Genomic DNA, 24,410 nt, shown 5'->3' on the forward strand with positions numbered 1-24,410 from the left:
AAGAAGCTGAACATCTGGACCTCTTTGCTTGAAATCTCATTATTTAAGGGCGGCTCCAATAGCAAAGATCACTACCTAGCATAAGCAAAAGCTGTCAGCAGGTCAAATATAACCCGTGGAAGCCAATTTGCCACCTCTGATTTAAGACACTCCTGGAAATTAGAGAGACAAACAAGCAAAACCCGAAACTCTCGACATAGTCTCTGCTTGGGAACACCTTAATGTGGCTCAGCTGAGTGAGCGTGCACAGGTGGGTGTGGGAGCTCTAGTAGGCGTGAGCTCGGCCCAGGAGGACCACCTAACCGGTAGCTGCATCTCAGATTCTCCATGCCTCGGTCCCGGGGCTCTGTCCTGGGACGCTCAGCCCACGTGCTGGGGGTGGGGGGCGTCCCTCTCCTTGGTGACTCCTGCTCAACTCTTATTGGCTGTAGGTCCTTTTAGGGTGCAAAGGTGAGGGTTTTCTTTTCACTGAAAACATTCAAACACAAGATTCATAGTAGATGCTTTCTCTTGGATAAAATTAAACCTCCCTGAAGATACTGCACATGGGGGCTGCTGACCCTCTCTGTTCCCACACCTTTTTTTTTTTTTTTTTTTGACTTCAAGATGCAGCATGTGGAATCTTAGTTCCCTGGCCAGGGACTGAACCCCTGCAGTGGAAGTGCAGAGTCTTAACCACTGGACTGCCAGGGAAGTCCCTCCGCATCTTTAACTCCATGGGTTTTTATTCAGTGAGGAGAAAGGAACCTTCTCCTAGTCTGGCCCTTTAAGACAAGTGACTTGGGAAAAAAAAAATCATTACATTTAAGCTCTTTTTTCCCCAAATGTGTATCAGACAGTAGCTTTGTTTATGCCCCAAATGTGAGTCACCTTTGCTCATGTAGTTAGTTTGAAATTAAGCTGCTCAACAGTGAAGAGAAGTTGTTTCCAAATGTGGCTGCTTGATATCCCACGGGGAGTCCTTTACAAATCCTCATTCCCTGGACCCAACCTCCAGAGATTTTGATTCAGGGGGTTGACATGGGGCCCATGAAGCTCTATTGAGAGCCAACCAATAATATATATATATATATATATATATATATATATATATATATATATATATATATATATATATATATTTTCCCCCCAAAGCTTTGTAGGAATTCTCACAGCCCATTCGGGAACCACCGGTATGCGGTACGGAATGTCTGGGTCCCAGCTGTGTATTTGCATGTGGGTGGTACAAAGGAATGTTTGTCTTTTTTGTGTAGAGTGTATACAACAGCGGTGTCCACACGGTGCTTTTTACGAGAAGGATCAGTTTCTCATTTCCTGCTGCCCTCGCTGTCGGGTTGGGAGCAGCATGGGGACAGATGATGAAATCCTGCTTGTAGTGTGCAAGGCCTGAGTGTGAGGTCAGAAGCACTGCTTCCGGGCTGGGAGGTACCACTTAGTGGCTGTGTGACCCTGGGCAAGTCATTTTCTTTCCCTTCTCCGGCTCTGTAAGGCATTGACGTTGAAGTCCTGACTAGAGAAAGAAGTAGAGACACTTGGTGGCCAGGTAATAGAAACTTGTTGTGTAATGTCCCAGGGGGACACTCATGTACATGTGAATATATCCATCAAACACAACGTTAAGATCTGTAGGTATATCATAATCTGTATGGGGGGATCCATTCATCCATCTAATTCACGGTTTTTGAGCATCTTCCATGAGTCAAGTGTGGGGATGCATCTGTAAACAAGACCATACTGGCTCTTTGGGCATTCAATGTGTATGTACCCAAGGAGACAAACAGAAAAACCAACTATTTATCAATACGATTAGAGCTACCCTAGAGGGCTTCCCTGGTAGCTCAGCTGGTAGAGAATCCCCCTGCAGTGCAGGAGACCCCAGTTCAATTCCTGGGCTGAGAAATTCCCCCTGGAGAAGGCATAGGCTACCCACTCTAGTATTCTTGGGCTTCCCTGGTAGCTTGGATGGTAAAGAATCTGCCTACAATGCGAAAGACCTGGGTTCAATCCCTGGGTTGGGAAGACCCTCTGAAGGAGGGCATGGCAACCCCACTCCAGGATTCTTGCCTGGAGAGTCCCTATGGACAGAGGAGCTTGGCGGGCTGCAGTCCATAGGGTCACAAAGAGACACGACTGAACGACTAAGCACGGTCAGTACACAGAAGAGGAGAAAATGTTGCCTGTTCCCAGGGTGGCTTTCATGACACCTGTTCGGTTGTTATTTGCAGACTGGCCAAGTCCACACTGGTCCTCATCCCTTTATTGGGCGTTCATGAGATTCTCTTCTCTTTCATCACTGATGATCAAGTTGAAGGATTTCCAAGACTTATACGACTCTTCATTCAATTGACTCTGAGCTCCTTCCATGTAAGTAGATGTCTGAACAAGGACTTCTTGCCTTTCTAGGAAGCCTAATGCCTTTGATCCATACAGACTCAGAAGTTCGAGAGCCTGCAGGTGGAAAAAAGTAATGGCAGGATTGATCAGCTAGGGCCTTTTAAATTAGGAGGGTGTGGAGAGGGAAATGTTGCTTTGATCTTGCCAGCATGACTTGGTGACTACAAAAGGGAAAGTGGTTTGCTTCCTGCTCTGTAGTAGTTGGCGTGACTCACAGTCATTTTCTCTGCGAGTGTCAGCATGGAGTCTTTTATTAAGTGCCTATTTTTGCTGGGTTCTCCGCAGAGCTTGTGCAAAATGAACAGTGGGTAGAGACCAGGAGGCTCTTGAACCTTGACAGTTGTGTGGGAGCTGAATCTAGAAACGAGATGCCAGCTGTGGCTGAGGTACCTAGGCATTTTGCTCATCCATCGCTTAAACTGTCATCCATTACTTAGCGGAGTAAAATGACAGTCATCTTTATCATTTCTCATGATTCTGGGGGGCAGGAATCCAGGTAGGACCTAGCAGGTCTGTCTCAGGTCTCTTTCATGGGATTCCTGGGCTGAACTTTCTAGATGACTTCCCCACTCATCTAGAGCCTAAGCTTTGCAGACCCAGATGGCTGAGGCTGGCTGAAGTGATTTTCTGTGCTGTGCTCAGTCACGTCTGACTCTTTGCAACCCCATGGACTGTAGCCCACCAGGCTCCTCTGTCCATGGGATTCTCCAGGCAAGAACACTGGAGTGGACTGCCATTTCCTTCTCCAGTAGATCTTCCTGACCCAGGGATCAAACCCACGTCTCTTGCATCTCCTGCATTGGCAGAGATGCCACCAGAAGTGGTTTTGTTTGGGTCAAAATAAACGTCATTGAATCCTCACATTCTCACTGTGAGGGAGTGACTCTTCTATCGTTTTAATAGTTGAGAAATCCATGGCTCAGAGGAACTTTTGCATATGCTAACAAGTAGCAGAGATGAGATTTGCATTCAGAGATTAAGCCTTGCTTGTAACCGCTATGCAGTAGGGCTTCTCAGGTGCTCTGTGAAGGTCAGACCCAAGTTTCCTATAGCAGAGTCTTTTTTAATGTTTATTTTTATTTATGTGTTTGGCTGCACCTTGTCTTAGTTGAGGCAGGCAGAATCTTCTAGTTGTGCCTTATGAACTCTAGTGGCTGCATGTGGGACCTAGTCCCCTAACCAGGGATCGAACCTGGATTCCCTGCATTGGGAGCATGGGGTCTTAGCCACTGGACCACCAGGGAAGTCCCTATATCAGAGTCCTGTAGCCACCACCAGCAGACACTGTCAGGTACTGAGAATCTGTGGGCAGAGTAAAGAAAATACCCCTGACTACTGCACACTCACCAGAGGCCAGGGAGACAGAGCCTGAGGGGTGGTAGGGGTCACCGGACAATGGCCCTTTTTCCCTTCTGTTAGAGCTGAATTGCACATAGTTTTGAACAGAGAGCACACACTGATAATTTTTTTCATTTTGAAACCATGTTTATTTCAATCTTTTGGGGGGATTTCAAAGGCTATATAGTTTAGTCATTTGGGTTTCCTATGTTGCTTGGTCTTAATCGTCTTTAAAATGTAATCCCGAACGAGAAATGACAACAACAAAAAAGCCTACAGCTGTTCTCTCAGAAGTATCTGGTGCCCTTTCTTCCTTAGAGAGCTTGATCCGTCAAGCGACCCCTCGATCAGCTGATCTCACATACCCAAAGCCAGCTGAAGATCAGACATTCATGTGGAGTCTTGTGGGTCAGATTTCTGAGAAAGAATCCTAGCCTATCAAACTCTCTGGTGACTGGAAGCATGTTTGGGTCACCCATTATTGTGTAACAAACTAGCCCCAGAAGAAGTAGCTTGAAGCAGTAACTATGTTATTATCCTGAATGATTCTGTGAGCTGGGCTGTCAGAGTGATCCTTTTGATACATGTCATCTTTGAATGAGGCTGCAAACATCTGAAGGCTGGATTGGTCTGGAACATCCAAGATGGCTCATTGACATGCTGGATGTTGCCATGGACGGTTGTGTGGGAGCTCCGCTGAGGATATGGATCAGAGAGCCTCCATCCTCCTCCACATGGCTTCTCCGTGTATCTTGTGTGCCTCAAAGCATGGCAGCTGGACTCCCAGAACATCCCCAAAGCAAGTGTTCTAAGAGGGAGGGTCAGAATTCCCAGAATGTCACTTCCCACCACATTGTGCTCATAGGAGGAGTCACAAGATCATCCCAGCCTCGAGGGGAGGGAAGATGAGATCCACCTCTTGATGTTTGGAGTCACGTAAAGGAAGGGGAGAAAACCTTGGGGTGGTCTCTGGAGACCAGCTACCGCACTGCTCACTTGGTCCTACAGCCCTGCTCCCCCAGAGTACTGCTGAGGAGGGTGAGGAATCAGATGGGCTCTCCAGAAAGAGCCAAAAGCCCACTGAGAGCCTCGTGCCGGGGCAGAGGCTGCCCTCCTGAATGCCCCTGTGCTCTTCCCCCCAGGCCACTGGGCAGAGGTGGGAGCTCAGGTGAGCAGGTGTGTAATCAGGGGGCTGTGTCTTAGTGGCTCCGCCACGGGAATCAGCACTGGATCCAACAGTTTCCTTTCCTTACTGCTTTGGCATTCAGAAAACTAGATCATGGCCTCTGGTCCCATCACTTCATAGCAAATAGATGGGGAAACAGCGGAAACAGTGACAGACTTTATATTTTGGGGCTCCAAAATCACTGCAGATGGTGACTACAGCCATGAAATTAAAAGATGCTTACTCCTTGGAAAGAAAGTTATGACCAACCTAGACAGCATATTAAAAAGCAGAAACATTACCTTGTCAACAAAGGTCTGTCTAGTCAAGGCTATGGTTCTTCCAATAGTCATGTATGGATGTGAGAGTTGGACTATAAAGAAATCTGAGCACCGAAGAATTGATGCTTTTGAACTGTGGAGTTAGAGAAGACTCTTGAGAGTCCCCTGGACTGCAAGGAGATCCAACCAGTCCATCCTAAAGGAGATAAGTCCTGGGTGTTCATTGGAAGGACGGATGTTGAAGCTGAAACTCCAATACTTTGGCCACCTGATGGGAAGAGCTGGAAAAGACCCTGATGCTGGGAAAGATTGAGGGCAGGAGGAGAAGGGGACGACAAAGGATGAGATGGTTGAATGGCATCACCAACTCAATGGACATGGGTTTGGGTGGACTCCGGGAGTTGGTGATGGACAGGGAGGCCTGGTGTGCTGCGATTCATGGGGTCACAAAGAGTCGGACACGACTGAGCGACTGAACTGAACTGCTTTGGTGGGGGAGCCTTTGCTCTCCCAAGGTCTTATTGCTTAGAGGATTTCATCAGCCTCCCGCTGCTCTCAAGGGATCTGTGGAGAGACTGCCATGTGGTGGTGACATATGGGGTGAGAGCCATCTGCTCGGGGGCCGAGCCCTTCACACTTGCTTTATCTAGAACAAGGATTAACCAGACTCCAGGATGTTCCTCCATCCATGACTCAGGAACGCAAAGAAGTGAAAGACACACTTGTGATGTGGAATCCTATTTTAGCCAACTGATTCACGAGAGTTTCAGCACCCTGTTCTAATATCCTAGACCCAGAGGCAAATAACACCTGCCCTGCCAACTGCACGGAGCAGCTCTGACCCTCCGAGGAGACCGAGTGTGTGAGAACGGTAAACTGGTTGCACTGTGCCCCCTTTAGGAGCCCTAGAGCAGAGCCATTCTGTAGCCATGGATTAAAGGTGCCCAGGAGAAGGAAAATTCCCGGCCCCTGGGCAGAATCCAAACACGTGACTGATGTCGTGTCAGCCCGCATGGCGATCTCTGGCTTCCCTGAGGACGAGCATAAAAATCTGCCCCCCCAGAACAACATTTTATAATTCCTTTTCAATTCCAGCTCTGTTCCCAGCACCAAACCTCCCACCCTAGCAACAGTAGATGAGGGAAATGTTATCAAGAGGGATGGAGGAGTCAGCCTACGCCATGACCTTCACTCTCTGTTTGGAACTGTGTCCTTTCCTTGTGAGTCCTGGCATTTTATGATGTTCTTCCCATAAACACTCAAGCCCTTGCGTCCTGCACACATATAGAACTCCAGTGTATCAGCCACACAGTCTAAGTCCCAGAGACCCTCGTGTCTCAGGAAAGCCATAGCAGTATCGCCGAAACCCATCTCTTGACAATCTCCAGCCTCAACTTTTCTCTTTGTTGGCCTTATTCTCAGATGGGCTCACTCTGTGTGGCTGGGAGAGATGCCCTCGAGTGTCTCCAGACTGACTTTGACTCTGAAGTTGGCCAATGTGGGGAAGAGATGAAGCCTTCTTTGTTAGTGAAAAGAATTGTGATTGGCGCTGCTAGGGTCACATGACCATTTGAGCAGCTTATGGTGATGATAGCTTTCACAGAACATGAGGACCACATGATTGACAGCCCTGCCAGAAGCCCAGGGACTGGGGAAGGGTCAGGAAAGGATGCAAGTCAGGCAAAAACAAAAATAGTTTAATTGCCCACTATGGACAAGTAGAAATGGGACATTTGCCTTTTTCAGTATTTGTATAACTGGATAAATGATGTTGGGCTTCTCCTGGTGACTCAGATGGTAAAGAATCTGCCTGCATTGCAGGAGACCTGGGTTTGATCCCTGGGTCAGGAAGATCCTCTGGAGAAGGGAATGACAACCCACTCCAGTATTCTTGCCTGGAGACTCCCATGGACAGAAGAGCCTGGCAGGCTACAGTCCATGGGGTTGCAAAGAGTCGGACACAACTGAGCGACTAACACACACACACACATCACTGACCTATGACCACCTAAGCAAATGCCTTGGCTGATATGGGCGGTGGGTGTCAAAGTAAGAAGAGACCCCATGGAAATCCGAGTTAATGTCACCAGTACATACTAACTAGACTAACTAGTTAGCACAAGCAAGTAGCTGCCTGCCTCTTGCAGAAGCTGCTGAGACTAGGGCTGGCCTGCGGACATTCCAAGTGACCCTCAGACACATCTTCTACCGAGCAGAGCTTCACACCACCTCTTCCTTTCATTCCAGGGGCTACTGGTGGCCTCGCAGTATTGCTTCACTAACGGAGAGGTAAGCTTTCTGTGCTGACTTCTAGCTTCCTGCAAGGCTGGGGCTGGCATCCTGCTGCCCCCTGGAGGGTTCAGTTTATATGACAGTGCCATGGGGAGACATGCAGTGACCAGCATGTGTTGGGACAAATGGGCACCTCGAGTGTCCAGTGGAGAGAAGAGGCAGCTGAGACTCCGGGGACAAGGTGTTGGGGTGAGTTTTCTTTACAGAACCCAAGCATGGTCCTGCTGGAGCTATGCCAGCCAGGAGGATCAAAGTGTGATAGAGGGAACCAGCTGCAGGCCTAGAGTCCAAAAATTCACATCAAGCCGTGAAGACTCACCCGCTTAGGAGCTCTGTGTTAGGTCACCACGGCTCTTGGAACCTCAGTCTGTAAATGGGAGTAGCAACAGTCCCTGCCCTGTGGTGTTACCCTGGGGTGTGTGTGGTAAAGGTCCCCTGCCTCGTAACAGTGGTTACATTTATTATGGCTGCAGAGCCCCAGCCAGCTCTCTGCTCACTTGGAAAGAGGCTTGAAAACGGGAAGGGCCCAGGCTGGAGCAGTTTACTCCTGACTTAGGAGCCGGTGGGATTTCCAGCTCCCTTTCACCCTCCCCCTCCCAACCCCAGGTTTAAATATTGATCTCTGCCACCTTCCACTAGAATGTAAGCTGCTTGACAGCAAAACCTTGTCTGTTGCTCACTGCTGCCTTTTCTATGTCTTCACGCAGGGACCCTTAATTCATCAAGCAGGTGTCAAATGCCACCTTGACACAGTCCTTTTCTAAACACTGTGTCTCATATTTTTGTTGCCTCCTCCCGTGGTCCTGCTTAACAGCCTCAGGTGTTACCACCCTCTGCTCTGCTCAAATGTCTGTGTTTGCTTCTCTCTTCCTCTCCCCTAGTGAGAACGCAAGTTTCCGAAGGGTGGTCCTGAGTAGCCACTCAACACGCATTTGCTGAGTGGATGCAGGATTCAATGACTCCCGGGCAGTAACCTTGCTCTCTTCTCACCTGGCAGGTGAAGGCCGAGCTGCGAAAGCAGTGGGCCCGCTTCTTGCTAGCCCACCACTCAGGCTGCAGAGCCTGGGTCCTGGGGAAGAACTTCCGATTCCTGGGGAAATGTCCCAAGAAGCTCTCGGAAGGGACCAACTCTGGGTCACTGCAGAAGGCGCGGCCCTTGCCTGGTGGTGGGCGGCTCCTGCACTCGACCAGGGAGAGCCTAGGGGTGGCGGGCACCCCGCCTCGTCAAGGCCACGCAGCCTGGCCCCGCGGCAGCAGCCTGTCGGAGAGCAGCGAGGGTGACTTCACCCTGGTGCACACCATGGAGGAGATCTTTGAGGAGAGTGAGATCTAGGCAGGAGCCCACTGCACCGGCTCCCGAGGACTTCTGAGCACTTGGAGGCGGCGGCCAAGCTGGAGATGCAGGGTGAGCATCGTTCGGGCACACCCGGCTCTCTCCAGCGCCACAACTCTTTCCAGGCTTTCCCTGCTCCATAGACGGAGGCTGCAAACCCTCACCACTTCTGCCTGCCCTTGTCATCCTCATCACCCCTGAGGTGTGTTTTCCAGAATGACCACTAGCCTCCTGGGCTGGCCCTAAATTCAAGTGACTGGAGCCTGAGGACTGAGAGAGATGTCGGCTCTGAAACAGAGGCCAGCGCTCACCAGGTGTCCATCTGAAGTCGGGAGCAGGGTGTCCCAGGACAACCTGCCAAGTGTTTCACATGCAGAGTCTGCTCATTCATGGCAAAGATACTGAGAGAGCGCACCTGAGCACTTAGATGGCCGGTGATGGGACTTGAATAACAAGCAGCCCGGGCAATTCTGATGCAAGCCTACATTTTGAAACTCCAGGGCAGGATGTGCTGGAACTAGAAGCCCCTCTGAGCTGGCCGCTGGTCCAGCGAGGCCTGCGGCATTCTGCATTCAGCGGTTAGGCTGTGACCTGCCTGCCCTCCTTCTCTGACAGTGCGGATCCCACTCCACGGGAGTTCTGTTTGACCCGAGACAAGCCCATCCTTCCTTGGAGTGTTGGCCCCAGCTCCCAGGGCCCCTCTGAAAGTTGCCATTGTTGTTTTCTCACCTTTCCAGCTCCATCTGCCTTTCTGAGTTTGACTTCTTCAAGCCTTACTTGCCTACTGTTCTCTGCTATGTTTGGTTTGCCATCAATGGCTGTACCTGCTTCCCTGGGGGGTTTACCCACTGCTCTCCCTGACCTAAATCCCCACTGATAAGAATTCTACTCCTCCTGTGGAAATTGATGCTAAGAGCTGGAGGGTACCCAGCTGAAATGAGAGGACTGTGGGTGATCTGGACGTGTCAAGGGGGTGCTGAGGGAGCCAGGGCTAGGGAACCCAGTCTGCCGATGGGGAATGAGTTGTGCTGCAGGCCCTGAGTGGAGGATGTTTCTGGAGGCAGAGGAGGGCCCAGGCTTAGGGACAAGTTCAGTGACTGAAACTGTAAGGTGAGAGGCTGAGGAAGGTCAAAGGAGGAATGCTCTATGGAAACAGGGTTTTGGTGTTCAGGAGTGTTGCTTTTATAATATGTGAACTGTACATGAGTGGGTGGGCCGGATATATTGCTGTGGGGCCAAATCCTGCCTTATTTTAGGGGGACGGGAGGTATGACGCTTATCAAGTATGGTTGCCAGATTCAGTAGTTAAAAATACACAATCCTCAATTAAATTTGAATTTTGGATCAATGAATAATAGTATTGTCTAAGTATATCCCATGGGATATATTTTATGTGAAATTCAAGTCTAATTGTATATCTGGTACCTCACCTGGCAACTCCATTGTCAAGGACACTCGGCAGCAGGACAGGGACCAGGATGAGGCAAGTGAGGATCTCAGTTCAGGTGCAAAATTGAAGAGAGTACTGAAAACAAAAACAAAAACAAAACTCCACAATCGTCAAGTACTATTTCAGTGTGATAAAAAAGCAACAACAATTCCGTGAGCTACAGCCCAGGGACCATTCATAAAAATGATATTTTATTGGAACCAGGCCAGGATTGAGGGTGGAGTTAAGTGGGACCATGAGATATAAACGCAGGGTCTGGTCCTGACTTTAAAAATTTTTGAGGAACTTCCCTGGTGGTCCAGTGGTTAAGACTGCATGCTTCCGCTGCTGGGTGTGTGGATTCTATCCTGGTTGGGGAACTACGATCCTACATGATGTGGAATGCAGCCAGAAAGAAAATGTTAATATTTTGCTCATAATGGACATTTTAACATTAATTTTTATTTTAAAATGATTATATCAAAGTATTACTTATCTTGATTACCGAGCTTTTGGTCACCCACCTTAAATTTGTACCTGAAGTGCCCATCTTCCCCTCCTCCCAGGCCTGGCTCTGCTCTGCACCAGGGGAAACTGAAGCAATGACCTTAGGCAAGTACATAGCAAAGCAAAGGTTTCTTTTTTGTGTCCAGATTATCCACAATTCAATCATTAAGATCTATGCCCTAGTTTTTTCGTTCTGTAAAAGTTTCTTCCATTTCTCACTGGCTTATTAGCACCTAGAAAGCTGGGCTGTGTGAATTCCTAGCTGGTTCTCAGCATAGCTGGTTGAGAACAGGTTCAGAACACATACGTCAAAGGAAACAAATGTCTCGGGAGTACTGGATGCTATTGAGAATCAGTTATTCAAGGCCCGGCCATTTATAAAAGGGACTTTTAAAAAGTGTTTGTAAATAAGTCCTCACTCACTCACTCCACAAATGGGGTGCCACACACAGACTGCTTGCTTTTGTTCTGCTAATGATTAAAATAAGTTTTAAAACTGAATTTGTGTTTTCTTTTCCATTGGTTTCTCACTGGAGCTGAAGGTTTCCACCCCTGGAGAACCTGGTGCACTGCCCTTGGCCAAGAATGGGGAAAAGAGCTGCGGTAATAAGCCTGGGGGATCCACTGTCTCAGGGACCAAGAGGAGTGGACAGAGGGGTAGGGGAGAGAAGTAGAGGTCAGATGTCAAAAGAGTAGAAGGCAGGTGTCTGCCTTCTCCAAGACTGCTCCTTAGATCGTTCACTTTGCTGTTGTTTTAAAGATCCTGCCTAGGGACTTCCCTGGTGGCCCAGTGAAGAATCCACCCGCCAGTGCTGGGGACACGGGTTTGATTCCTGGTCCCAGAAGATTTCACATGCAGAGGGGAAACTAGGCATGGGCACCACAACTACTGAGGGTGCCCTAGAGCCTGTGCTCCACAACAAGAGAAGCCCTCCCCAGCAATGAAGAGGGGCCCCTGCTTGCTGCCACCCGAGAAAGCCTGTGCACAGCAATGAAGACCCAGCACAGCCTAAATTGAAAAAAAAAATCCCATCTAGTGGGTCTCTATTCTGGCTTTGCAATTACTGGAACATTGCAATTCTAGAAACACTGATGGCTGCTGCTGCTGCTGCTGCTGCTGCTGCTAAGTCGCTTCAGTCGTCACTGACTCTCTGCAACCCCATAGACGGCAGCCCACCAGGCTTCCCTGTCCCTGGGATTCTGCAGGCAAGAACACTGGAGTGGATTGCCTTTTCCTTCTCTAATGCAGGAAAGTGAAAGTGAAGTCACTCAGTCGTGCCCAACTCACAGCGACCCCATGGACTACAGCCCACCAGGCTCCTCTGTCCACGGGATTTTCCAGGCAAGAGTACTGGAGCGGGTTGCCATTGGGCTCACCAGCAGCCCAGCACACAGCTTGGGAAAGAACACTGGAGTGAGGCCTTGAGCCCTTTGCTTCTTTCCCTAGGCCACCCTGGGCCTTTCTTCTCCCTCTGAGATGGCTCCTGGGTGGCCTCTATGTCTGATACTGGAGGGGCATCTTAGGCAGCTAGCTTTTCTCCTCTGCCAAAACTGCTGGACTAGATGCTGTATAGCCATTCCCACTTCCAGCTCTGATGCTGTGTGATCCCAGAATTCTCTGTGCTATCAGGTCCAGGTAAAAACTATTGAGGCATTCTGGTGTAATCAAAGGGACTCTGGTTCAAGCACTAACCCTACTCTTACTTTGCAGCCTCAGTGTCCTCATCCATACTCTGGGGATATTAATAATAACACCTCCATCAATGAAATAACGCCTAGTATCCAGCAGAATGCCTGGCTCATAGGAAACACTGCATCCTTAAGTATTACGATGACTCTCAAGGTTGTCCTCCACAAAGAGCAGCACTTTCTGGTGGTGGTGATTGAGCCTTTGCTGTTGCTAAAGCGAGAGTAATCCCCCCACACCAGCAGATGGAGACTCCCCAGCCCCCGAGGGTTCCGTACAGGTTGCTCAAGTGTCTGGGACATCTGCATATTTTTCTGACCTCCTCTTGGAACTTAAGGCTGAAGAATAAAAGAGCTTTCAAAACAATGCACACAATGATCTTCAGAACCCACTGGTGGAGCTCTGAGGTGTCCCAGGCCCTGGAGCTCTGATAAGGAAGTGTGAGCCAATAGGCAGCACTGGGCTGGCTTCCACTCATTAGCTGACCCTAACCAAGCCACTTGCTGACTCTGTGGCTCCTTTTCCTTGCCCCTAAAAAGTAGGGGCTGCAGGGACATCTGTCTTCACCTTGCAGTGGATCAGAACTGAACTTGTCATCCTCCCCCGAAACCAGCATCTCTCCCTGCTGTTTCCCACGTTGGTGGCTATCACCAGTGAAACCTATTGACATCACCAATGAAAACCAGGTGAAAACCATTGAGGTATCTGGCGTAATCAAATGGATTACACTGGGCACCCACGCTGCACATGGCTACTGACCATCCTTGCTCCTCCCTCTTCCCCTGAACGAGTCAGGTGGATCCTACTTTCTAAATATCTCCCAGCAGGTCGTGTTCTCTCCACCCCACTGCTGTTCCCCTGGCCCAGGCCACCTAGGCGATTATAGGAGTGTGATATCCAGGCCTCAGTCTTGCCTAATTTATTTCTACCCTGCGGGGGGTGGGGTGGGGTTCTCTTACAAACATAAATCCCTTCTACTTCCAACCCCACACAGCCCCCACTACCCCCGCGGTGAACCCTAGGTCTTCCCCTGGCCTGCAGAGAAGTCCTCGCATGGTCTGCCCCCACCAGCCCCCCAACACCCCCCCACCCCTCCTCGCCTACTTCGGAAGTTTAACTCAGTTTGCTCTCCCCGCTTCCTCCCTCTGCTCTTGGGCTACACTTGGCCTTCTCGGGGTCCTAGAACTTGAACTGCTCATTCCCGACTCAGGGTCTCTGAGACACATCACTTTTCCACCCCCACATTTTCCCCACTCCAATCCCCTGGGTCTTAGTTGAAACGCCTCTTCTTTCGGAACACCTTCCCCTTCCCTGGACAAGTCGGCCCCGCCCACAATGCTTTGCATGTCTCCATGGTAACCTCACCACCCAAGCCGGCTTCTTCGAGGTCTACGGTCCCCTCTGCACCCTGAGCTGTACCAGAACAGGGCCGTGTCTCTTTCCTCCAGCACCACAGACCCCGCACCCTGGTCTGCGACTGCGACGGCGACACAGCCTTGTCCGTGAGGCTGAACCGACAGAAATCATTTCCTTTTCCAGTTGGAGAATGACCAGTCAGCTGAGTGCCCGGCTCCTCTTGCATTTATTGGAACCTGCTTACCCAACAATCCACAAAGGAGCTTTCATGGGGCGGGGATATTTAGGCCTCCAGTGACCTATATTTAGGGCTCCTGTGACCTAATCCTGGAATTACTACGGAGGCCTGGGCTGGCGGGCTAGGGGGAGGGGAGGCGGGCAGTGGAGTGGGCGGGACTTGGTGAATGCTTAACGACACTTCCGTTTGGCAGGGAGGTGTGCAGGAGGGTTTAATGTACTGTGGGTTGGAGGCCCTCCCGGCCCCGGGGGCGGTGTGTGTTTGTGTTTGTGTGTGTGTGCGTGCACATGTGTGCACATGCGTGTTTATTTGAGAGGGGTGGGCAGGGAGGAGACCTGAGCAGTTGACATCAGGGTTTCTTTTCCTTCAGTTTCTCCTTCACTTTTTGAGGCTCGAATTGAATCAGTCGCAGAATATCCTTATTGGCCAGGGTCCCTTCAATGAAGTCTTTCTCTGTAAGTTTATCTGCAAGAGGAGAAAATAATACAGTCAGGATAGGCTGTTTCCAGCTGCAATGAAGCTGATCTTTGCAAGCATACCCAGAGTGGATGGCTCTATTATGAAAATACTGATCTCCTTGCCCCTGAGGATAACCCCACCCTCCAGCTCTTTCCTAGGACCCCTGGACCTCCCGGTGAACCAGCAATGAGAGGGTTAATGACAGGCCCTGCAGGGTCGCCAGGAGGCTGGGCTAGTGCTGTATCTCTTCTGATTGGTTGGCGATCCTTTCCTAGGCATTTCTGCATCCCTAATCCTAAAGGAGATCAGTCCTGGGTGTTCATTGGAAGGACTGATGTTGAAGCTGGAACTCCAATACTTTGGCAACCTGATGCAAAGAGCTGACCCATTTGAAAAGACCCTGATGCTGGGAAAGATTGAGGGCAGGAGGTGAAGAGGATGACAGAGGATGAGATGATTGGATGGCATCACCGACTCGGTGGACATGGATCCGGGAGTTGGTGATGGACAGGGCGTGCTGTGGTTCATGGGGTCACAAAGAGTCAAACATGACTGAGCGACTGAACTGAACTGAATCTACCTCCCCATTTGGGGCAAGAAAGGGCTTTGCCCCAACTATTGAATTTGGTTCTCTCCAGTTAAATGCACTCACTAAGCCCTTCCTCTGTGCCAGAGTCACTGTGTACGGGGCTGAGGTCATTGCAGGGGACAGAGGGCAGGGTGTGGCATGGAAGAGAGTGAGATAATGCCCCTGGCCTGGGAAACTGTTTGTCTGATGGGGAGAGAGTCACCTGTGGAAGTGACTTTGTGCTGTGCTGCGCTTAGTTGCTCAGTTGTGTCTGACTCTTTGCAACCCCATGGACTGTAGCCCACCAGGCTCCTCTGTCCATGGGGATTCTCCAACAAGAATACTGGAGTGAGTTGCCATGCCCTCCTCCAGGGGATCTTCCCAATCCAGGGATCAAACCCAGGTCTCCTGCATTGCAGGCGGATTCTTTACCGTCTGAGCCACCAGGGAAGCCCAGAAATGACTCTAGAATGAGACAAATGTTCCTTCCTGCTTATGGCGAGGCTCATAGTCCTGATGTACTAAGTGCTCAGTAAAGCTTGGCTTAGCTGAACTGGGTTTCCATTGGCTTTTTATGTTCCAGGCCTTTTGAGTGACCTTAATCCTTCCTGTTTAGGATGCAGGTTCCTTGTGCAGGTCAGGGTGCTGAAATGTGGGTTTTAAGGTCCCTGGTGCCCTATGAGCCTCACTGATAGCTTGAAACTCCTACTATCAGAAGCTGATTGTGGAGTGAAGCCTGGTCTTCAGATGGACCATGTGAAAACACAAGTCACCTGGCAGGAGTACCACTGCCTCCTGTGACATTCACTGGGGTCAATGTTCAGGTCAGCAAGTAGCAGAACAAGGGACTCAGCGCCTGCCAGACCCAGCAGGATGTCAGGATGGGGGTTAAAGAGCCAGAGGGGTGACGTGCCACTGGGAGGCACCTGAAGCAGCCAGGAGAAGGTGTTCAAAGAGGAGGTGACGTCTGGGTGAGGAAAGGGAGGTACCTCCCCTTTAACATTTAAGGAGGCTCTCACTTTCAGCATAGTATGGGCACAGGGCTGGCACCTGAGGAAAGGGTCTCCTTAAGTCTTGTGCCAGGGCACCTTACATGCCTCACCCTAATTCTGGCTCTAACGTCACAGATCTGGTTGCTAATCTACCTTCTCCCTGGACTGCAGATTAATAGGGGCCTTCTTTATCATCCTCCTTGGGCGTGTGACCTGGAACCCTGGTAAGAGACTGGCCCAGAGATCACAAATGGACTGCTACCAGCTTCTCAGATGTGTGTGGACCATGTAGTGTTTCATCAGTGGAGGCACTTCAGATTTTAAAGATCTCGATTGCTGGCTTCTCTTTAAAGAAAAAAAAAAAAAAAAGACGACGAGGCCCCAACGGATCTGTATTCCTATGTGGTAACAATTGACCAGAGGCCGTAAAACCAGGCAGACCCGCATGCCCCACTGTTTGCCAGTCCCTATTGCTTCACTGGGCCACTGTCCACTCCTCTCACATTCATCATCCCAGACCCAGTGGTCATTCAAGTTTGCAGTCCCCATCTGACACCAGCCCCTCTCCTGTGTCCTTCCCGAGTTGGACACGGGCTTCAGGCACCAGCAGCCCCTGCCACCCAGTTCTGGAATCCATCACTGCTTTCAGTACAAGCTCACGCTGCCCATTGGCTGCTCTTGGCCAGACTGAACAGGGGAGGGAGCCAAGACAGGTCAGCTCCTGGCAGAAGGGGGCCCGAGGACACACCCTCAGCTTCACCAAGACTTTCTTAGCCCAGCCCTGCAGTTTAAGACTTTTCTTGCGTCTGCCCATAAGCCGTTCATCTGCTTTGCAGTCTGATGGCTTTCCCAGCCTCCTGAAGATCTCTCCTCATTTCCCCTCATAGCACACCCCCTACCCTCATCAATCTCTTGAAATTGAATTGAAATCTAATTCCATCTGATGGTACTTGGGGGTTGGGAGAGGGGGACCCAATCTAATTTCCTAAAGTAACACCATATAAACTGAGATCCCGCTAACTTGGGATGCCATGCTAATTCTGAAGTGAGCTTTACCCCATCCCAGCCGTGCAGAAGGCTACTTGTTTGGTTTAAACAAGTAAACCAAAGTGTCCTAAAATAACAACAATAAAACACTGGGCACTCCATTCAAAAAGAAAGCGGTATGCTTGCAAAGCCTCAAAACTTGTCATTTGTATACAAAATGATGGGCTGTTGCTTTGATTTTTTACTCTTTCTTCAAAGTGGGTTTGAAGAGAAGGCAATGGCACCCCACTCCAGTACTCTTGCCTGGAAAATCCCATGGACGGAGGAGCCTGGAAGGCTGCAGTCCATGGGGTTGTTGAGGGTCAGGCATGACTCAGTGACTTCATTTTCACTTTTCACTTTCCTGCATTGGAGAAGGAAATGGCAACCCACTCCAGTGTTCTTGCCTGGAGAATCCCAGGGACAGGGAAGCCTGGTGGGCTGCCGTCTACGGGGTCGCACAGAGTCGGACACCACTGAAGTGACTTAGCAAAGTGGGTTAACTCTGTCCAAACAAAAGATGCTTTCTTTCCCAAAGCACCCCATCATTTAGAGCCTGCATTCGCCCCCAGAGAATCTCAGGCAGTGGTGGAGTTTTATGAGTGGTGGGAGGTGGTGACATTTTCAGTCAGTTCCAGAAGGGCCCGCAACTGTCTGCTGACCATTCTTCTGCTGATCACCTTGTGGTGGGAGGAGGGGTCCTCTGTCCCACCTGGTCTCTGGACTGGGAAGAGTCAGTCTCACTGGGGTCTCTAGAACATAGCCCGGGACTGTGAAATCAAGGGCTGGGAAGGAGAAGTCACTCACCATCATCCTTCTTGCCAAAGAACCCCCAGATCTTCTCTGCTCGCTTCTCCGGAGTGTTCTCATCTTCTGGGAGACGCTTTGCATCCTCAGGACTGATCATTTTGAAGATAGCCTGCATCAAATTGAGGGGGAGCACCGGTCAAAAGAAGTGATTCTGGGGGAACCCACATGGCTGAGCAGGACGCTGAGGTTAAAATGCAGATGCCCAGGCCCCCCCAACCCACTGGCACTGGCTAAATCCTAGTTCTTGAGAGTGGGGAGGAGTCATCTGTATTTTTAAGAAGAGGAAGGGAATGTGGGGAAGAGGTGAGGAGGACTTTCCCTTCTTATTTTGTCCCTTTCTATACAGTCTGAATTTCCTGACCATGCAGACATATTACTTTCATTGTATTAAAAAATGAAAATAAGAAATAAAAAGCTTTCTGAAGGCTGCATTTTGAAAACTGGTACCTTTGACCTCACTGCCCAGAAGTACATCAGATGGCCTTTTCTGAATCCAAGTGGTACTTTGGTTGCCTAGCAGGCTGGCTTATGGTGTGTGTGTGCTAAGTCACTTCAGTTGTGTCCAATTCTTTGCGACCCCATTAACTATAGCCTGCCAGGCTCCTCTGTCCATGGGATTCTCCAGACAAGAATACTGGAGTGGGTTGCCATGCCCTCCTCCAGGGGATCTTCCCGATCCAGGGATTGAACCTGTGTCTCTTACATTTCCCGCATTGGCAGGCGGGTTCTTCAACAGTAGCGCCACATGGATTACTTATGGTAATAAGGGCTAATGTTTGTTTAGTGATTAACACGTGCCACATTTCTAAGTGTTTTTACATGTAAACTCATGACAGCTTCATGAGGTGGGTGTTATTGGCCCATTTCACAGATGGGGAAACTGAATCAGCTGACTTGCTAGAATTCGGCCAACCAGAAGCAGAAGACTGGAGATGCTAACCCTGGCAAGTTTGGTTCTAAAACCTCTGTGCTTGCATCTCATGCTATTCCTAGAATGTCTTGGAGAGCATGGTAGGGGCTGGATAAGGCCTCTGGAAGCCCCTCCTTTACCCCTCTGCTTAGGGAGGGTAAAGCTCAAGGGTCCTTCTCACTTCCCTCTACTCTAGCTAATACAGGAGCTGAGTCAACAATGTCCAGCAAAGCAGGAAGTGCCTTCCGACACGTGATCAGGGAAAGGGACAGGGTAGTCTTGATGTGCCCGTTCAGCTCCAGGTTACTAGGATTCCAGCAGGCTGGCCAGACCCAGGGTGGATGCTCAAGGTTGTGGCTCCCCCATCTTGAGTGTCCCAGCTTGCGACCGAAGTGTTGGGACTGGGATGCCGTGGAGACGTCAGGGAACCAGCCGGGCAGGGGCAGTGATGCCTATGAAATTTACCTGGAGGGAAGAGCAGTGGCTTTAGAAACTCCCTTTCAGCTTCCTGTGCTGTAGCAAGAGAAGCAAGGAAGTCGAAACCCGCAGCTAGGGCAGCTGCCTCACCGACAGCGCTCAGAGCTCCGAGGTACCCGGCAGTGAAGTAAGGGCTCCTTTAAGTTCCTGAGCCGGGGACCCATGAGCAGGCCAGAAGGCTAACGGCTGGGAGTGACTGGCTGCCCATCACCCCGCTTCTAAAACCAAGGGCACACTGTCAGGGCCTCCAGGAATGGACTGTCAAAGAACCATTACATCCTTGCCCTGGGGCGGTGGGAGGTTCTGTGGTTTTCTGGAGGCCCAGCTTGGTGGTGGTACATCAGAACCCACAACAGATGACTGACTCCCAGGCCAGTTACCTTGGACATGGTGAATAGCAGAGGCTTGGCACGCTCTCGCATAGCCTCATCTGTGGACGTGCCCTTCTCTCTCTGCCTCCCCACGCCTTCCCACCCTCTCCTTCCTCCTTCCCTTCCCCTCTACCCCTTCATCTTCTTCCTCCTCCTTTTTCTGAAGAAGCACCAACTCAGAGGCCTCTGCTGGGCTTGGCATCCTTTAGGTGGTCCCTGCTGCAGGCCACCTGTCAATCCAAGGAGCTTGCGCTGCAGGCCCTGCCCGGAGACCAGTGAGGTTTCTACACACACCTGCCCCTAATGGGAGGCCCAAGAAGGAGTCGCTGGCCACGGCTGCATCCTTGGCTGTTTTCTCTATGGTTTTGCCTAATAAGGGTGGAAGAATTGGGTGAATGAAAGTGGGATTACAAATGCCTCAAAAATTATATGAAAGATGAAGAATATTCTCTCTTTACAGGAATGGGATTAGAGAAAGAAAGCAAGTGGCATGGGGTGGGGGCAGGGGGCAAAAAAAAATCCAGTAAATTGATACTGAATGAAGGGAAAGAAATAATATAATAAGGAAAAAATAGAAGCATCCTCATTGTCCAAAAATATAGGAATGGTTAAGTAATTTTATGACATGTCTATAAGATGGAATTCTAAGCAGCTGTTAAAAACAATTTGATATAAAATAGTGGATGAAGAACAGTATGATAAAACCATATGTGAATATGTCCTAATTCTAAAGTTATTTTTAAATATATAGATAAAAGACTGGAAAGATACATACCTATTTGTTGACAGTAGTTTTCTCTGGATGATGAAATTAAAGGCAATTTTCGTTTTCTTTGGCATGCATTTTATATTAAATAAAACTACTTTTCAAACACCTAAAAATCTTGGCAGATGATCCGACCCTGGGCCAACCTATTTGAAACATGTTATGTCTCTAAAATGACTCGCGAGGGACTTCCTTGGCTGCCCAGTGGTTAGGACTCGGGGCTTTTGCTGCAGTGGCGGTGGCCCCTGGTTCAATCCCTGTTTGGGGCAGTAAGATCCCAAAAGCCAAATAAAATAAACATAAATACATAAATATATTGGGTTGGCCAAAAAGTTTGTTAGGGTTTGTCCATAAGATCTTATGAAAGGGACTTCCCTGGTGGTCCAGTGGCTAAGATTTTTGGGCTCCCAATGCTGGGGGGTGGAGTTGGTGTTCCACCCCTGGTCAGGGAACTAGGCTTCACCTGCCTCAACTAAGACGGCCCCCACCCCAGAGCCAAAAAAAAAAAAAAAAAGAATGCACGTGTGTCCTATTGGAGGTTCTGAAGGATGTTTTATTATTTTTAACACCTACTTATTTATTTATATTTTCTTAACTGCACTGCACAGCAGGTGGGATCTTATTTCCCTGACCAGGGATGGAAACTGCACCCCTCGCATTGGAATCACTGGACACCCAGGGAAGTCCCTGGAGAACGCTTTAATGAAGAAAGGAAGGAAGATGGGAGGGAAAGAAGGAAACGGTAAAGGTAGGTAACAGAAAATTCCCACATTCTTCTTCTCTAGGAGGAAAATGAAGCTGTGGGAAGGTGCCCTGTGCTGTGCTTAGTCGCTCGGTCGTGTCTGACTCTTCGCAACCCCATGGACTGTGGCCGGCCAGGCTCCTCTGTCTATGGGGATTCTCCAGGCAAGAATACTGTCTGTCCCTCTATTAATATTGATTTGTTGGAGACTCCTCCTGACCACGTTCTCAGAGCCACTGAGTCACCAACCTCGGGTGTCCACTCCCTCCTCCCAGCCAGGCCCCCACGGGGAATTAGAGGCAGCCCAATTCCTCGAGACCCCCGTCCCTCTCTGCCAGAGACGAGGAGGCTGACACTGACCGTGACAATCTCCAGCACCTCGTTCTTGCTGATGGTCCCATTGCCGTCCACGTCATAGAGGGAGAAGGCCCACTCCAGCTTCTGGTTGGTCTTGCCCGCGCTGGTCATGTGCAGGGCAATGACGTACTCCTTGAAGTCCAAGGTGCCATCACTGTTGGCATCGAAGCTGCGGAACACGTGCTGGGCATAGGCTTTGGGGTCGGCCTCGGGGAAGAACTTGGAGTAGATGGTCTGGAACTCCTGCCGGGTGATCCGGCCGCTGGGGCACTCCTTCAGGAAGGACTGGTACCAGGTGCTCAGCTCCTCCTCCGTGAACTTGGTGTTCAGCTGCAGCTCCTCCAGGATCTCCTTGGACAGGGCCCCACTCTTGCTGTTCCCCATGGGTGAGGTGGCGTGGGCCCGGCCGGGCTGTCACCGCTGGGTGGGTGGGAGCAATGGGGTCTCCTGGCTGCCGGGCTGGGTGCTGCAGGCGATGCTGATGGATTAGGCGGATTTGTGGCCGGTTCACACCAGTACTTGGAGGGAGGAGGGGCCTGGAGCTTGGGGTTGAGGGGAGGGAGGTGAGCTCCCAGAAGCCCCCTGAGATTAAAATAAAGAGCTGACAGCAGGAGGTCAATCCATCTTGGCCTTCTGGGAGGCCGGGACAGTAGAGCAGATTCTTGAGAACTGGGCCTCAGCCACTGCCCCGCGGGCATCCCTACCTCACCCCCCACCACCAGCTTTAGCTCTCTAAGAGCAAGGATGCTCCCTGCCTGCCTTCCGTTGCCCTAACCCTGACAGTCTCTGCGGCAGGGGTGGTCCTGTTAATGCTGGGTTAGGAATCAGGCTCTGGAATCAGCACGGGTTCAAACCTCAGCTTTGCAATTTACTAGCTGTGTGACCCTCTGGTGCATTTCTTTTTCATTTTTTAAAAAAGTGGAGTATAATTGATTTACAATGCTGTGTTAGTTTCTGCTGTACAATAGCGTGTGTCATCTATAAGTGTACATACATCCCCTCCCTCCCAAGCCTCCCTCCCACCGCCCTCCCGCATCCCACCCCTCTAGGTCATCACAGAGCACCGAGCTGATCTCCCTGACCTATACAGCAGCTTCAGGCATGTTTGTTAACCTGTCTCTGCCTAGAGTTCTCTTCTAATCTTTCACCTCCCTCATGGCTTTCCTTAAATGTTGCCTTCTCAGCAACAGCAGCACCCCAACCCCAACCACCAGCAAGCCCCAGCTGTTTATCCTGTTCCTTTGGAGTACAGCTTCTGACTTAGTGTTTATTTATTCCACGTGCTGCCTGGGATGGCATCAGAATGAAAGCACCATGAAGGCAGGGATCCTGTCTGTTTTGTTCCCCACTACATTTCCTTTGCATGAAGGGTACCTGCCAGCTTTGGGCCCTCCGTGACTATTCCTTGACTAAACGGGCATTGAAATAGCATCACCCTCATTGTTACTGTAAGCCTGAAATGAGTTAATATGTGCAATGCATTTACAATAGAGGCTGGCAGTGGTAAGAGCTGAACACGTGTTGAAAGTGAAAAGTGAAAGTGAAAGTTGCTCAGTCATCTCCGACTCTTTGCAACCCCATGGACTGTCTATGGAATTCTCCAGGCCAGAGTACTGGAGTGTGTAGCCTTTCCTTTCTCCAGGGGATCTTCCCAACCCAGGGATCAAACCCAGGTCTCCCACATTGCAGGCAGATTCTTTATCAGTTGAGCCACAAGGGAAGCCCAAGAATGCTGGAGTGGGTAGCCTATCCCTTCTCCAGGGGATCTTCCTGATCCAGGAATCAAACCAGGGTCTCCCACATTGCAGGCGGATTCTTTACCAACTGAGCTATCAGGGAAGCCCTGAACATGTTACCTTTTGCCAATATTCTTCTATGACAGGGATCCAGAACTGCATTGCATACAGAAGCCAGCGTGTGGAGTGTGTGAGTGAAGCCAGGGAATTAGGAAGGCAATAGGGAGTGGTGAGGCCTATGTCCCACATGACAGGGGCTGCCTCCATTAGGATGTAGTCAGATGGGACTGTGGCCTGGTGTTACTAGATTTTTTGGTAACCCAAGAGAAATCAGAAATCAGATTTCCAGATGCAATTTCCAAATTGTGGGAGTGATTTCCAAATTTTTCAAAAACATGGTGTGGGATAAATACAACTTACCTGTGGCTTGATTTCAGCTGTATATCGTTGGTTGGAAACCAAGCCAGGTGCTGGGAGCTGGCAGACAGTAGTATGTGCTTGCTGAGTGAATGAATGGACAAGAAGGAGCTCTGCCAGGGGAGGCTTCCACCCCTGTGGTCAGCTCAGTACCCAGTGTGGGCCACAGGGAAGAGCCCTCATGAGTAGGCTTGTGCCTGAAATCTCAACACCCAAAGGAGAGGCCGCTGGTGCCCTTGCTTGGCTAAGCATCACACCTGGAACCCCAGAATCACCATCTAGAATGGAAAAGAAGTCTTGGCTTTACCCAGGGGTGGTTACTACAAAGGGCTTTGTAGGGGGCTCTAGTGGTAAAGAACCCGCCTGCCAATGTAGGAGGCACAGGAGAGTGGGTTGGATCCCTGGCTTGAGAAGATCCCCTGAAGGAAGAAGTGGCTACCCCCTCCAGTACTCTTGCCTGGAGCATCTCATGGACAGAGGAGCCTGGACGGCCACAGTCCATAGGGCCACACAGAGTTAGACACGACTGAAGCAACTTAGCACGCACATACAGTAACTAGAAAGAATAAAACGCACAGTGTGTAGGTGGGTGACTTGGGGTTTGTATCCTAGTTCATAAGAGGCTAATGACAGGTCCCTGCTGCTGGGAGAAAGACACCAGCCAGCCCCTACTAATGTTATGCAGGAAGGACCCGGAAGTTCAGGCTCAGATGTGCTGACCCACTCCTCCTGGTCGCCCCACCCACTGAGGGTCCAGAG

General features: G+C 50.1%; 2 protein-coding genes across 2 annotated transcripts in view; one reads left to right on the plus strand and one right to left on the minus strand.

Annotated features, from left to right (window-relative positions):
* Positions 1-11,209, plus strand: part of GLP2R (glucagon like peptide 2 receptor) — a 44,435-nt gene extending 33,226 nt beyond the window's left edge. Inside the window, exons 11-13 of the mRNA XM_005694224.3 lie at positions 2,226-2,364; positions 7,426-7,467; positions 8,468-11,209. Coding sequence (XP_005694281.1) covers positions 2,226-2,364; positions 7,426-7,467; positions 8,468-8,803 — 517 coding nt within the window. The 3' untranslated portion in view covers positions 8,804-11,209. The remainder of the gene's footprint in view (positions 1-2,225; positions 2,365-7,425; positions 7,468-8,467) is intronic.
* Positions 13,990-21,972, minus strand: RCVRN (recoverin). Its single transcript, XM_005693569.2, has 3 exons — positions 21,502-21,972; positions 17,873-17,984; positions 13,990-14,485 (listed from the first exon to the last, which is right to left on the minus strand). The coding sequence occupies exons 1-3, from the start codon at positions 21,880-21,882 to the stop codon at positions 14,370-14,372; spliced, it is 609 nt and encodes a 202-aa protein (XP_005693626.1). The 5' UTR covers positions 21,883-21,972; the 3' UTR covers positions 13,990-14,369.

The sequence above is a fragment of the Capra hircus genome, chromosome 19 (genome assembly GCF_001704415.2).
Source record: "Capra hircus breed San Clemente chromosome 19, ASM170441v1, whole genome shotgun sequence".
In the NCBI taxonomy this organism is placed as follows: domain Eukaryota; kingdom Metazoa; phylum Chordata; class Mammalia; order Artiodactyla; family Bovidae; genus Capra; species Capra hircus.